The sequence below is a fragment of the Trichechus manatus genome, unplaced genomic scaffold (genome assembly GCF_000243295.1).
Source record: "Trichechus manatus latirostris isolate Lorelei unplaced genomic scaffold, TriManLat1.0 scaffold00043, whole genome shotgun sequence".
NCBI classification, from domain to species: Eukaryota; Metazoa; Chordata; class Mammalia; order Sirenia; family Trichechidae; genus Trichechus; species Trichechus manatus.
This window is the reverse complement of record NW_004443979.1, coordinates 6,398,312-6,414,218: the sequence shown is the minus strand read 5'-3', so window position 1 is coordinate 6,414,218 and position 15,907 is coordinate 6,398,312. Positions and strand designations below refer to the sequence as shown.

General features: G+C 37.9%; 1 protein-coding gene across 3 annotated transcripts; it reads right to left on the bottom strand.

The window, feature by feature from the left end:
- Positions 1 to 429: 429 nt before the first annotated feature.
- Positions 430 to 15,546, bottom strand: EAPP (E2F associated phosphoprotein). Of its 3 annotated transcripts, none has more exons than XM_023731478.1 (6): positions 15,381 to 15,542; positions 11,031 to 11,212; positions 5,576 to 5,674; positions 4,532 to 4,649; positions 2,600 to 2,710; positions 430 to 1,001 (listed from the first exon to the last, which is right to left on the bottom strand). In XM_023731478.1, the coding sequence occupies exons 1-6, from the start codon at positions 15,452 to 15,454 to the stop codon at positions 725 to 727; spliced, it is 861 nt and encodes a 286-aa protein (XP_023587246.1). In that variant the 5' UTR covers positions 15,455 to 15,542; the 3' UTR covers positions 430 to 724. The 3 variants fall into 3 exon arrangements, with proteins under 3 accessions (XP_023587246.1, XP_004376580.1, XP_023587247.1); XM_004376523.2 differs by having other exon boundaries at positions 5,576 to 5,671; XM_023731479.1 differs by lacking the exons at positions 430 to 1,001; positions 4,532 to 4,649 and having other exon boundaries at positions 2,643 to 2,710; positions 5,576 to 5,671; positions 15,381 to 15,546.
- Between the last annotated feature and the right edge of the window lie 361 nt (positions 15,547 to 15,907).

Genomic DNA, 15,907 nt, shown 5'->3' with positions numbered 1-15,907 from the left:
ACAAAGCAATTTCCCCAAACTGTCACTAATGATTTTTATATTATTAATACAAAAAAATCATACCTTTGTTGCTGGCAACAGAAGGATAAATGGTAGGCACAAGAGGCACAACAGGATTTTTAAGTCTAAGGTTGGAGGATGAGGTTATTCTCCCTCAATATAAATTTCTAATTTAATAAGTGTAGAATACTGGTCAGTACAATCCTTTTAGAGAATGACTATATTACTCAAGGCACCTGACATACCAACTCCATGTAATTATAACAGTTATTAAATACTGTCACTCCATCTGGGAGATGAGAGAAATACACAGATACATCTTAGCAAAAACCAATACAGACAGAAGTCAGGAAACAGTTTCTAGTTTAATCACATCAAGGCTAATGGTCTATTCAAAATATAAACATAACACTCTGAAACAAAGAGTACTTACAACTCCAGAACATTTTAATTCTAAATAGCTTTAATCAATAAAAGCCCACTGTCTCCAAATGATCATCACTAAGGGAATGAATAATCAGTCCCATTAGTGTTGGAGAAAGTAAAAAACAAAAATGGGGGGTGGAGGAGGTGAAGGTTAATAACCATTATCTTTCATAAGGATGAAACACTGCTTCCTCAACAATTCAGAATGTGACTTAATGATATGAATAGGCAGAAGAAAAATAACTGTCCATACTTGCCTTATACACAATATTGGGCAATTAAATGCCAACTGCGCTATTTAGGAATGGCTTGCTAAAACGTTGAAAAAATGAAAGACTTCATCCTTGTCATAGACTGCCACTTCAGTGGAACATTCAGTGCACACAACTGGGTGGTAGATTTCTTCTGCTTCTGTTTCTGCCCACTTTGCTGTATCTTCTTGGCTGGATCTCATCTTCTTATGGCCCCACCTTTTCTTCCTGTTCTCTGGGGTTTTGTATCTTAGAATCTCCTCTTTGTTGACAGAACAATTCATCACAAACATTGCTCTATACTGAGTTTTATATGATTCATGCCTAAGAGGAAAATGAAATGGAGAATATTTACCTAATTAGATAAAATTTGAGAAACACCACAAACTTACTGAAACTTCAACCAAAGGAAAGATATGGAAACAAAACAGCAAATTTCAAGAAATTTTAAGAGTTGTTACAAAAACAGGAAGAAACTTTTTAATAAATAATTGTATAAAGAAGGAATGTACTACTAAAAGTAACTTTTGTCTCAGGAGAAAATTTGATTTTCTCTGCAAACCTGTAATGACAGAAGTTGTTGGAAACTTGACAGGTAATTGTTAAATAATCTTTGACTACTTCATTACCCATTATGGCCTGAGGCTCTGCCCTCTTTTCATCATAAGTGGTGCAATTCTGGTCACCATTTTAATAGAAGCTACAGTTTTAAAAGCTTAAAGAGCTTCTGACTTTATAATGCCCACTCTTGGCTTTACTCCACCCATCCAGTGAATAGATCCTTTGTTCTCATACATTTAATATTTTCCTACTTCTTTCCCCACTTAGTAAGTTGCTCTTCTTTTTTCCCCTTAAGCCTCATGCAACAGAAATATCTATTCAGCTAAAAAAGAGTGAACTGGTGCTGTACATTCATTAGTTCCAAATGCTGACCTCCACCATTTTGTTGACCACCACAACTACCAGGAATTTGGACTTCTCCAGGTAAAACAACGATCCAACCTTTCAAAAACGTATTCAATCATAAATACTCCTATGTATATGTGTGCACGACTCTACCTATCTCATATCTATAAGAAGCTCTTATGTCATGTCTATACACATTTTTTCCCTCCTTTGTGTTTCTTATGCATCAGAACAAATCATTTTTCTGAACTGTTTACTTAAAGAACACTATACTTTCCAGGATTTGCTGTTTTTTCCTTAGAAGCCTTAAATTATTATTTACCTAAACTTTAAATATTCCATTAGAACAAATTCACTTTTACTGCATTTTACTGGAACCCTACCCTAATGTAGAACATGATTTTCATCAATTTCCACTGTCAGATCATCACCCGGTGATGTGGTTTAATTTGGAAGAGAAACCACTTAAGTACAATAAGTCATTTTACTTTTTCTTTATTCCATAAACATATGCTAAGTGTCAACTTACATGCAAAAAGACTAAGAGTTCATAAGGAGACTACAAAAAGTAATTATTGTAGATGATCAGAAACCTCAAGTTGGTTAATAAGAATAAACTAAAACTAGGTATTCATTAGTTTCTAAAATGAATCCACTACCTATATCATCACTTAGTTTCAGTCAACTTGCTTCAGAACATGGATGAAGCTAGTGTTTATAAGACTACCAAAAAAAAAGGAAAAGGGCAAGAGTATATTTAGCAGATTACATCATTCCAAAAAATATATGCAGTTTCACTAAATCCTTGTGCACTGACAAATGCTTTATTAGGAAAACTACTTATAATAGAACTATACACAACCAAAATTATTTGTATAAAGATTAGTCATGTAGCACCAAGGATATATGAGTACAGAAACTTAACAGGATTCCTGAGTACCTCAAAAGTCTATTTCTGATTTAAACAAAGGACTACCAAGTTGTGTTTTTGGTTTTCGTTTCCATTCACCCGTTACCTTTGGCAATCAAGGCACAGCGTGGTCATGCACGCTGGGCAATTCAAGACGGCATCACTATTAGGAACAGGCTGTTGTTGACGTGGGCTTTGTATTCCAAAACCATGGTAGCTAGAACAGAAAAAGAAAGTAGAGGAAAGACGCATTAAAGCCAGATCTTGGTTTCTAATACCATTCCCCAGCAAAAGGAACCACGGCTCCTTGGAGAAACGGCTGATTCTAGGACTGGGCAGGAAAATATACCAGATGAACCTGGAGCACCTTGTAGTTTCAGAAAGTAAGGACTTGCTTTAAAAAAAAAAAAAAAAAGGCCACATAGACAGGGGTATTTCAAAGGGGCACAGGAGCCAACTGAAAGCATTCCTAATGGCAAAAGCTGGAACAAATTAAGCAATAAAATAAAGTAGTATGGGATTATAACCCAAAATATAAAATATGAGTCCACGATGATATAAATAAATGATTGAATGAATAAATAAATAAATGAGGAAGAACAGATAAATCTCCCACACAGAAGAATTCCAAGTAGTTTATGTAGACACTCTCTCCTCAATGAGGTGGAGTTACAACTCCCCACTCAAGTGTGGGCTGTGCAGTAACATCCAGAATTCAGTATTGAATCAGCAGCTAGACTGTAAGCTCCCTGACTATCTCGATACCACGCACAGCACTTAAAATGTTCATTTCACACAGTGGGTGATCAAAAAATACATGTCATGTTTAATGAGAAACGAATTTGCTCTGTAAACTTTCACCTAAAGCACAATAAAAATAAATAAATAAAACGAAAATAAAAATTCAAATTAGCTAGTGAATTCTCATATACCCATTAGCCAAATTTAAAAATCATCCAAAAAGAAAAGGAGAGCCAGAGCACAACACGTCCTCTGGAGCCAGGGTCCCTGTGCTGAGAAGCTCCTAGACCAGTGGAAGATTGATGACAAGGACTCTCCCCTAGGCTGTGAAAGAATAAATTTCTATTTGCTAATGCCAAATATATATATATATATATAAAATTATATATATACATATACATTTATATAATTATTTAAGTTTGCCGATTACTTTCAAAATAAACTACCCAGCAGTTTTTTCTCAAACTTTGTTTATGTGTACATATAAACATACACACACATACACACATACATTCAAAATGTGAATGTAGTGAAAAATCATCTTTTAGCTATTCCTTTTTCTCTGTATATGTATGTGTGTGTGTTAAATAATTGTGAGGGGCAGTTGGAGGAAGCAGTGCATGGATGAAATAGGGAGAAGAGAGAAAAAGGACAAAGTGGAAGAGCAGAGGATAAAAGGTGGTGTACAAAGACCACCCCCCAACAACGACAACATCAAAAGCCCTCCACGCTTAATAAAAAATAAAGATCCCTAGAACCCACCTTAACTGAATCAAAACCTCCTAGAGCAGGACTCAAGGGTCTGCATTTCAAACAATCTACCCAAGTGATTCTGAGGCATAGCCAGGTAGGGGAAGCACTGGGCAATGGTGGTTAAGTTGTCTAGCTTTTAGTTTTATGATGAATCAGCCTTTAAATCAAAACAAATTTGTAACTAGCTAAAAAGAACAATTCAGTTGCTAAACATAACATCCACTCTACATCCACATAAACTCTTAATCTCAAGGTAACTTAAAATTGTATCTATTTGAAAAAGTCAATTTTGTTCCTTGAATGGAGGAATTAAACACAGTGGTTTGAATTCAACAAGTTTTCAAAAATCAATTATCTAACTTAAGTCTGCTGGTTACTTCCAAAATAAACTACTCAGCAGTTTTTTCTCAGACTTCTTTGTTTATGTGTACATATAAACATACATACATATACACACATACATTCAAAATGTGAATGTAGTGAAAAATCATCTTTTAGCTATTCTTTTTTCTAAAGATGCTAAATATTAACTTTAAGTTTTTACCTCCTCCTCTGTGCATCAACCCAGGCCTGATCTCTGTTATCCTTTTCAGGATCATATAGTAATTCATCATTTGTTGGAATCCGGTATCGTTTCTTCTTTTTTTTCTTGGTCACCTGTGCTAATTTTGAAACATAAGGATATGGCTAAGTATCACATCAAAAGTTTGTTGTTGTTGTTGATTCCAACTCATAGGGATCCTATAGGACAGAGCAGAACTGCCCCATAGGGGTTCCCAGGCTATAATCTTTATGAAAGCAGACTGCCACATCTTTCTCCCATGGAGCGGCTGGTGGGTTCGAACTGCCAACCTTTCGGGTAGCAGCCAAGCACTTAACCATTGTGCCACCAGGGTCACTCAAAGCAAGCAAGAATATGTCTAAATTCTCGACAAGTTCCCATACATAAAACACTACTTAAATCAAAACAAACATATTTCAAAAGTTAATGGGGGATAAAAACTACAGGTATCCATATACAGAAGACTTTTTTAACATACCCTAGTAGGTCAATATTTAGGTAATAATCTAAAACTGTTACTTTACCATATAAATTTATCCGTGTATTCTAGTGTAATTACTAATAAAACAAAATTAGTTTTATCTTCTGCCATTATGTTCAACACTGCTCAACTTTTATACAAAATCAGTTCCAAAGAACAGAGAAGCTGATGTAAAAGCAACAAGTTAGAAAAATTCTACAGAAGAGTAAAATATAGAAACTATCTGCAAGTCTGAAAATGTTGCTGCTCTAAGGAACCTGAAGGGAGAAGGAGGCAGTGAGCCAGGGGACACTCTCCCTCACCCCAGCCGTGCCCATGCAACACCGTCCGTGCCCATGCAACACCGTCCGTGCCCATGCAACACCGTCCGTGCCCAACTCATTACATGCTGCATCCCCAGCTGTTCTTACTAATGTTTTTCACATCAATGGCCTATAATTTCTTAAAAGATAAAACTCAGAAAGAAATACTAATTTCAAATAACTCTTAGGTAAACCTTTTCCATAAAATATAACTGCTAAACCTGATAAACGTAAGTTATTCACCTGCTTTGTCTTCATCCTCAGAATCAGAATCAAAATATACATCATCATAGTACTTTGGTGAAGCTGTTCCAACTTTCCCATTTCCTGAGGAAGACCCTACTGAAACCAGAAGGGAAGTTTACAGATTAAACCATACATAATTCATAAGGAAAAAAACCCATATACTTTCATCACCTCAAAGTAATATCAACTTCATTCCCAATCTCATTTGGATGGAGAAATACTTTCACATCGATGGCTTATTGAATTTCTGTGCCCTAGGCAATTACAGAGAACTATCCCTTTTTATTTTTTTTTATTTTTTTTAATTGTTCTTTAGATGAAGGTTTACAGAGCAAATTAGTTTCTCATTAAACAATTAATACACTTTTTTTTGTGACACTGGTTGCCAACCTCGCGACATGTCAACACTCTCCCCTTCTCGACCCTGGGTTCTCCATTTCTATTTGTCCAGCTTTCCTGTCCCCTCCTGTCTTCTAGTCCTTGCCCCTGGGCTGGTGTGCTCATTTAGTCTCATATACGTGGCTGATCTACATGTATTACTGTTTGTTCTATGGGCCTGTCCAATCTTTGGGAACTATCCTTTCTTGATTAAGTGTTCAATATCCTAAGAATATTATTCTTTCTCTCTTTCCACAAATCTAATTAAATAAAACTGTCATGTTTTCAGGTTGCTAGCATACATGTCTCTATATTTCAGTCATGCAGTATACTGTGAAGAAGAGAGAATAAACATCTTGTTTTAAAGGAATTTAGGGGAGAAAAACTCTATAGAGAACCAAAATAAAAAATGAACGAGCGGACATTACAACTGACCCAAGAGAAATAAAGAGAATAATCATAGAATATTATGAACAACTCTGGCAACAAACTGGATAACCTAGATGAAATGGACAAATTCTTAGAAGCACACAACCTACCCAAACTGACTCAAAAGGAAACAAAAGTCTCAACAGACCCAGAACAAGTGAAGAGATCGAATCAATGATCAAAAACCTCCCTGCAAAAGAAGTCCTGGACCAGACGGCTTCACTGGGTAATTCTAACAAACATTTAGAGAAGAACTGACACCAAAACTGTTTAAACTCATCCAAAAGATACAGAAGGAGGGAATACTCCCTAATTCATTCTATGAAGCAAATATAACCCTGATACCCAAACCAGACAAAGACACCACAAGAAAAGAAAACTATAGGCTAATATTTCTTATGAACATAGACACAAAAATCCTCAAGAAAATACTAACAAACAAAATCCGAGAGCATTTTAAAAAAGTCATACACCATGACCAAGTAGGATTTATTCCAGGAATTCAGAGATGGTTCAACATTACAAAATAATCAATATAATACACCACATCAATAGAACAAAGGAAATGAACCATATGATCATCTCTATGCATGCAGAAAAAGCATGTGATAAAATCCAACACTCTCTCTTGATGAAAACCCTAAAGAAGATTGGAATAGAAGGGAAATTACTCAGTATGATTTAGGGAATATATGAAAAGCCAACAGCCAACATTATACTTAATGGAGAAAGACTGAGAACTTTCCCCTTGAAATGGGGAACAAGACAAGCGTGCCTGCTCTTACCACTTCTATTCAATGTTGTATTAGAAGTCCTAGCCAGAGCAATAAGAAGAAAAAGAAATAAAAGGTATCCAGATTGAAAAAAGAAGAAACAAAATTATCTCTATTTGCAGATTATATGATCCTATATACAGAAAATCTCAAAGAGTCTACAAGAAAACTTCTAGAGCTAACAGAGGAATTGAGCAAATCTGCAGGGTACAAGGGCAACAAATAAAAATCAGTGGGTTTCTATACACCAGCAATGAGAAATCTCAAAGGGAAACCAGGGAAACAATTCCATTTACAATAGCATCTAAGAGAACAAAATACCTAGGAATAAATCTAACCAGGGATGTGAATGACTTATACAATGAAAACTATGTAACACAGCTGAAAGACATTAAAGAAGACTTAAATAAATGGAAAGATGATCCATGTTCATGGACTGGAAGACTTAATATTGTCAAGATGTCAATACTACCCAAAGCAGTCTGTAGATTCAACATAATCCTGATCAAACTTCCAATAGCCTTCTTTACAGAAATAGAAAAATCAATCCTCAACTTTATATGGAATGGCAAGAGGCCCTGAATAGCTAAAACAATGCTGAAAGAGAAGAACAAAGTGGGAGGACTCACATTTCCAGATTTTAAAACATACTATACAGCTACAGTATTCAAAACAGCCTGGTACTGGTATAAAAACAGACACATGGACCAATGGAATAGAATTGAGAATCCGGAAATAAACCCACACATCTATGGTCAACCGATTTTTGACAAGACTGCTAAGCCCATTCGATGGGGAAAGAAGAATCTCTTCAATAAATGGTGATGGGGAACCTGGATTTCCACATGCACAAAATGAAACAGGATCCATGCCTCACACCATACACAAAAACAAATTCAAAATGGATTCACGACCTAAATGTACAAACTAAAACCATAAAATGCTTGGAAGAACGAGCACGGGCAACGTTATCAGGCCTAGCTTTCAACAATGAATTATCTAATACAATAACAAAAGCACAAACAGCAAAAGACAAAATCAATAAATGGGACCTCAGAAAAATTAAAAACTTTAGTTCATCAAAAGACTTCACCAAAAAAAAGACAAGCTACTGACTAGGAGAATATCTTCAGAAACCATATATCTGACAAGAATCTAATAACCAAAATATATATAAAACTTTGACAAAAAGACAAATGACAAATAACCCAATCATAAAATGGGCAAAGGACTTGAATCAACATTTCACCAAAGAGGACACTCAACTGGCCACCAAACACATGAAAAAAGATGCTCAGCATCATTGGCCGTTAGAGAGATGTAAATCAAAACCACAATGAGATACCATTTAACTCCCACCAGGACTGCTTAAAAAAAAAAAGCAAATGTTGGCAAGGATGTGGGGAAATTGGAACCTTTACCCATTGCTGGTGGGAATGCAAAATGGTACAGTCGCTGTGAAAAACAGTGTAGCAGTTCCTCAAAAGACTAAAAACAGAACTACTATCTGACCCTGCCATTCCATTCCTAGGTATATACCCATAAGACTTGAAAGCAGAGACTCAAAAAGAGACTTGTACACCAATGTTCATTGTAGCACTATTCACAATAGCCAAAAGGTGGAAACAACCTAAATGACCATCAACAGATAAATGGATAAACAAAATGTGGTACACATGTACAATGGAATACTACTCAGCCAATAGATGAAATGAAGTCTTGATACATGCTACAGTACAGATGGAGCTTGAAGACATTATGCTGAGCGAAATAACCCAATCACCAAAGGACAAACATTGTATGACCTCACTTACATAAAAAGGCAAGAAAAGGCAAATGTATCAGAGCACAGTGGTTAAGAGTTCAGCTGCTAACCAAAAGGTCAGCAGTTTGAATCTACCAGCAACTCCTTGGAAATATTATGGGGCAGTTCTACTCTGTCTGATAGGGTTGCTATGGGTTGGAATTGACTCGACGGCAACAGGTTTGATTTCTGTTTTTTTTCATAGAGACCAAAGTTTATTAGTGGTTATGAGGGGTGGGAGGAAGAGGGAAAAGGGGGGTTAATGGTGATGGAAAATCACATTGATTAAGGGTAGGGTTGCACAGCTGATTACTGTAACTGCTTCAGTAAGTTGTATACCTGTAAAAAGTTGAATTGGCAAAAGTTGTGTGAAAGATGTATTTACAACAACAACAAAAAAGTAGCTGCTGAGGCTGCTCTGTACAACCAAATGCCTCATGGAATTTGGTTCCCTGGTTTGGAGGTTTAGGGACATCCCAGTTAAATGGCCTAATAACTTATTTAGTGCTTCCGTTCTACCTCCTAGTTCAATGCATAATGCCTGAGGTCTTAAAAGCTTGCAAACAGCCATCCAAGGCACAACAATTTGTCGCTATTTGCCTGGAGCAACAGAGAAAGAAGGAGAGTCAGGAATACGAGGAGGACATGCAATGTGTGGCTAATTACCTCCACGAATAACTGCCTCCTTTGCCAGGAGACCAGAAGAAATGGATGGTGCCTGGCTCCAGAACATTTTGATCAAAGATTCCATAGAAGAATTCTGATCAAATGGGGAAAAATAAAGAATTTCAAATTCTCACGGACTCTAGACTTTCTGGAGCCACAGAGGGTGGATGAACCCCTAAAACTACTGCCCTGAGATAATCTTTAAAGCTTAAACCAAATATATCTCCTGAAGTCATCTTAAAACCAAACAGTAGTTTAGTTTAACTAGTAAAGAATGTCTGCCTTGAGCAATATGCTCTTTTAAGAACTATCTATATGGAATCAAAATGACAACAGTAACTCCAAAGATTAGACAGGAACCTTAGAGGGCAGTGAGTTTATGTTAATGAGGGAGGAAAAACTCAGAAAAGGAGGGTAAGAATGGTTGCACAACACAAAGAATATAATCAACGTGACTGAATGGTACATGTAGAAACTGTTCAATTCGTGTATGTTTTGCTGTGTATATTCTCAACAACAACAAACTAAATAAATTTATAAGGGGGGAAAAAAGAACTCTGTAGAGACTCAAGAAGAATGAGTCAAGGACACACTTACGCTCCCCAGTTGTGCCCAGTGCCATGACATTATCTACCTATGTCATTACATGCTTGCATCACCAATCATTCCTCTTAATTAACATCTGCTTTTGGTTTTTTAAAGTATTACTATATTACTGTTGCCACTATTATTTTATTCTCTCAGTTCTTAATGAAAGAACTTAGTACTTTTAACATGGGACCCAGTTTTAGGGTCAGATACATTTCAAATAAAGGACAAGTATCAAAATGAAGTTCTCTTAGATAAATCCACTAGATCACTCTAGTAAGGAAATGCTGTTATTGCCCAAGATGAAGAGTACAGGAAAATAAGTATGTAAGCTCCCCCTGAGCATATGAGTTTATAATAAAGCAAAATGCTAACACCCAGCATTTGTGTGACTTGTTTCAGAAAGAATTTTACTGGTTCTGGCTTATAGAATGCCTTAAATTTTTAAACTGCTTAGCAGTGTTTCATGACTTACTAAAATGAAATAGGAATTTGTGGTACTGCACCATTAAATCTGCCCTATCAGTGCTATCTACCCCTTAAAAATACTTATATAATCTTGTGAGGAATAAAAAGTACAATGAAAATTATGCAAGTAAATAGTGCAAAATAATCTCTTTCCACCAACATAGGAAACTTCTTCACTAGTCATCAAAGAAAATTCCAGGTCAGGTTGCTAAACATATTTATTCATTTACTCAATAAAGATTTATTGAGCACCTACTGAAAGTACTGTCGACACAGCAGAGCACCAAATAGGGTTCCTGCCCTTAGGAAGCTTACAAAAATATATGAAATTTTAACTAAACTCTACCTGTTTCCAGAGAGGATAACTTGTCCTCCATTGTCTTTATGGTAGAATTTAATTCTGCTTCCATTTCTTTTTCAAATTCATCTTCACTCGATGATTCACTTTCTCCAGTAAGACATTCTCTGATGAGCTTTCGTTTTTGGTCAGGAGTTCCATGTAAAAGCACATCCACTTCATCTTCAGAGCTAGTGTACATTTAAATGGGAAGGAATATGAATATTAAAGAATTAAAATAACTTAAAACTCTCATAATCTCATTGCCCAAAAATAACCTTAAGTTCTACAAGGTTGTATTTGATATACCTATCACATTATATTTACTTTCTCACTTAACAGATTAACCATTTCTACCCGTATTTTTTAACGTCTGTGTAATATTTCCTCTTGCAGATTTATCACTTTCTATGCTGTACATTTACTTCCAACTTTTTGCTATTAGACACTACAATGCACATTTCTGCATGTGTAATTTTATTTCTGTTGATTTCCTTAGGATAAATGTCTAGAAACATCTTTCTGACTTTTGGTATTGTCACACTGCTTTCCAAAATCAGTGCACCAATTCATCATTTCATCAACAATGAAAAGTTTACCTCATTGAACTGGGTGTTTTTAAAACTCTGGATACTTAAATAAAACTTAATATACATAACTAATATAACCATATAAAATATAACTCGTAAGACAGTAATTAAATATTATAGTTTAAAAGTCACAGTGCAATAGAAAACTATAAAAAGAGAGAAAGCTAAATTCTCCTGAGTAATTTCTGCCAATTTATTTTGCCTTCTGTGCCTGGGTTTCTTCATCAATAAAACAAGATGTCATCAAAATATGTTAAACACCTAAGAAAACGTTTCTAATATAACCAAGAATATATAAATAACATTCAACTATTCACGAACTGATGAACAATTACAGACTACTCCTGGTTTTTGCTTCCCTTATTTTTCTCTTCTAGACTAATGCTTTTGAGCCTCCAGCAGACGGGAAATCAGAAAGATGCAATTCATGCCAGTCAGTTTTGCTAATCATAGAGGCTTCAGCCAGATTCTACTCCCAAGAAAATTCCCCATCTAAGCTTCGTGTTCCTGATCAGCATGTTCCCTTTCTCCATTACCACTATCTTCACTCACGTCCTCCTAACCTTGCCTGCACCACCATATTCTAAGGATCTCCAGGCCTCTAAACTCTCTTCTATCACATTTCACCCTTAACCCCGCTACCAGAAGGTTCTTCCTAAAGAACTCTTATCCCATCACTACCCAGTTCAGAAACATTCCATGCCCAAACTTCCAAACACAGCCTTCCACAATATGCATCCAATTTACCTTTTCAACCTTATGTCTCACTATTACCCTTTAACTAGCCCAGTGGTTCTCAACTGGGGACAACTTTGCCCCCCAAGGAACATTTGGAAATGTCTAGAGACATTTTTGGTTGTTACAACTTGGGGAGAAGTGCTACTGGCATCTAGTGGGTAGAGGCCAGGGATGCTGCTAAACATCCTACAAGGCAAAGGGCATCCGCTCACGAAAAAGGATTATCTGGCCCAAAATGCTAACGGTGCCAAGGTTGAGAAACTGTGATCTACCGTATCTAAAATATATTCCAGTTTCTTCAAAGTGTGGGTTGCAAGACATTATTTTAAGTAGTAGTGGAACTGGACAGCCCACTAAATAACACTGAATCCACTACCAGCTGGAATGTAAAATGGTATAGTCACTCAGGAAAACCGATCGGCATTTCTTCAAAAACTAAACATGCAACTACCACATGACCCAGCAATTGCACTCCTGGGCATTTATCCCAGAGAAGTGAAAATTTATGTTCATATAAAACCTATACACAAACGTTTCTAACAGTTTTATTCATAATAGCCAAAACTACAAACAACCCAGATGTTCTTCAATGGCTGAATGGTTAAACAACCTGGAATACTACTCAGCAATAAAAAGGAATGAACTATTGACACACGCAATAACCTGGATGGAATCTCCAGAGTGTTATGCTAGCGAAAAAAGCCAATCCCAGACTGTTACAGACTACATAACATCCTTGAAGGAACAATATTACAGAAATACAGAACAGAATAGTTGCCAGGGATTAAGTAGGAGGGCAATGGATAGGAGGAAAATAGGCATGGCTAAGAAAGAGAACTTGATGAATCCTCGTGGTTATGGAAGTGCTCTGTATGTTGACTGTGTTAATGTCAATATCCTGATATTGTACTATAGTTTTGCAATATGTTAACACTGAGGGAAACTGAGTGAAGAATTCAAAGGATCTCTATTATTTCTTACAAGTACATGTGAATCTACAGCTACCTCAAAATAAAATTTAACTTAAAAAAATAGCACTGAGTCACAATGTAAAAAAGTTATTCTCTTTGCAAATGTTCTTCAACCCATGTGATTATTTCAAGAGCAGTCTAAGTGTTAAGCACTCCCGAGAGAGGCAACCCGCCATGGGCCCTGCACATTCTTATTGAGTATGCCAAGAATGCAAGGCTCTAACCACTCTTCATCCAGGCAACATTTCAGGGTTGTGTTTGCAGCAAACAACCTTGAGGGTGGGATAATGTCTCCCTCCAGGACAATAAGGAGGCTGACTTACTGCCTACCGTGAAAGTGATGGATCTCCCCAAGCTCAACGACCAGACAAACCCACTGCATGTGCAGCATCCACCAGGCCCCTCTGCATAGCACCTTAAGAGGTGGGAAGCAAGAGCAACCAACACAAACTTGATGCTCACGATGCTTGCTGTGCCTTGAGTAATAAACTCCTTTGTGTCTGACCCAGGAGTCTCATGTCTTTTGACAGATTCCATGAAACAGTAACAAGCTAACATATTAGCTTATTAAGTGGGTTAAAATCAAATCCCAGTCCCTGACAAACACCTCTCTAACACTAATCTCCCTTTTTTTTTTAATTGTGCTTTAAGTCAAACTTTACAGCTCAAGTTAGTTTCTCATACAAAAATTTATACACACATTGTTATGTGACCCCAGTTGCTATCCCTATGTCAGCACACTCCTCCTTTCGACCCCAAATTTCCCATGTCCACTCAACCAGCTTCTGTCCTTTCTGCCTTATCTCGCCTCCAGACAGGAGCTGCCCATTCTAATTTCCCTTTTTAAAATAGAAAGTAGGCCTTGGGTTTAGAGCTGCCAGCAGGCAATATTGTCTAATAACATTGCTTTGCTTTCATAGTATTTATTTTTACAGTTACCTTACCAGTGGCAACTGTCACAGGATTAAAAAGCTTCCTTAAAAATTTTAAGTATAAAAAGTTGACTTAAATAAAAGCATTAATAACAGGTATATATGGAAATGGTATGGCAGAATGACTCAAATCTTGGAAACACTGCTATATTCCAATCAAACTGAACTGAGACCTACATATACTTCTGTGCACAAATAGGACCCATTGACTAAATATCCTTTTTATAGGGAATCCTGGTATCCATCCTCACTTCCCACAACAGAAGTCTTCACAGCAGTCTCATCTGCCATGCCTACTACCCCTCTCATGGATAATTTGAGGAAACCCTGTGACTGAAGGGGGTATGCCTTCACTGAAAGCATCATGCGACAGACTTAATTTTTCCTTTAGTTTTTAATAATAGAACTGCTTATAGTTTAAGAAATGGCTAAATGTGCTTGAAAATCTCCTGGCAACCTAACTGCAAATTTTCCCAAGACAGGATTAATCCCTCCCTTCCAGAAAATACCATGAAACTTCATCGGTGCCTATCTCAGGACATCATTTTCCACAATGCTCTTCCGAGATATATACTTTGTCTTATTTTCCCTACTATACTGTAAGCCTGTGGAAGATAAGGATCTTGTGATTGACCTCTGTAGTCCAGAGCAGCATGTAATGTGTGCTCAAAAAAAGGTTGTTCAATATTCCCTTATTTCTGCAGTTTAGTCTCCAAAATGGGCACCTCACATAGATTATGTCATGTGAGCCTCACAACAAACTTATGATACAGTAATTACATTTCCACTTTATAGATGAGAAGCCGAGGGTAAGCGACTTGCTTTCGGTCACACCGCTAGTAAACTGCAGCGGCTGGATTCAATCTCACAGCTTTTGAAGATTTTCGCGTGGCCTCCAGTGACTCCGAAACATCACTCTTCCCCGCGCCGGTGTCGGCCCCGCCTCCCCCGGGACTGCGCGACCCCTTACCAGAACCCTCCCTCGGCCTCCTACAGGCGACTACCCGGCGCGAGGGGCGCCGGAACCGACGGGCCGAGAGTCCGCACAGGCCCAGGAGGCGCAGCGAGGGAAGGCGAAGGCCCGGCCTCGGCCCCGAGCCTCGGGGACAGAGCGGGGTAGGGACCCACCTGCTTAGAGCCGGCTCCTCGTCGCTGGGCTCTTCAACGGCGTAGGGGTCATAGTCGTCTGACAGCCGGTTCATGGTGTCCTGCACCAGCCCACACAACACACCCGCAGGCAACTGTGTATCTGTTTACTCCGGTCCCTTCCCTAAAGAGTCCTACTTCACTTCCGCCGGAACGTCTGTGTCCTCCTGCGCGCCTGCGCAGATCGTCCCTGCTAGGGATGGGGCAGAAGTAGGGGGCGGGTCCCAGAGGTGAGGTGAAGAAGCCGAAATCTAGATGGTGAGGGACTTGCAGCCTGAGGTTGGGGTCAGTAGGTCCCCAGACACGGACACTCGACGTTGCTCCACCATCCTCGCTCAGGCCCTTCGGCCCTTCTTACACTGCACCTTTCAGCCTCGCCTTCACAGTATTCACGCCTCAGACTGACTTCAGCCTATCTACTGAAAAGTTGCTAGGCTGTCTCCAGTTACCTCCTAACTACCGTTTTTCAGTCCCAACCTTTTCTCAGCACTCACCTGATACCACTCGGT

What these genes read in the sequence shown, in the direction of transcription:
- EAPP (XM_023731478.1), bottom strand. Translation starts at nt 15,454, where the DNA reads ATGAACCGGCTGTCAGACGACTATGACCCCTACGCCGTTGAAGAGCCC. An exon ending in TGAGGATGAAGACAAAGCAG is followed by an intron (nt 4,650 to 5,575) that starts GTGAATAACTTA and finishes TTTCAAAATTAG; the next exon opens with CACAGGTGACCAAGAAAAAA. An exon ending in GTTGATGCACAGAGGAGGAG is followed by an intron (nt 2,711 to 4,531) that starts GTAAAAACTTAA and finishes TTTCTGTTCTAG; the next exon opens with CTACCATGGTTTTGGAATAC.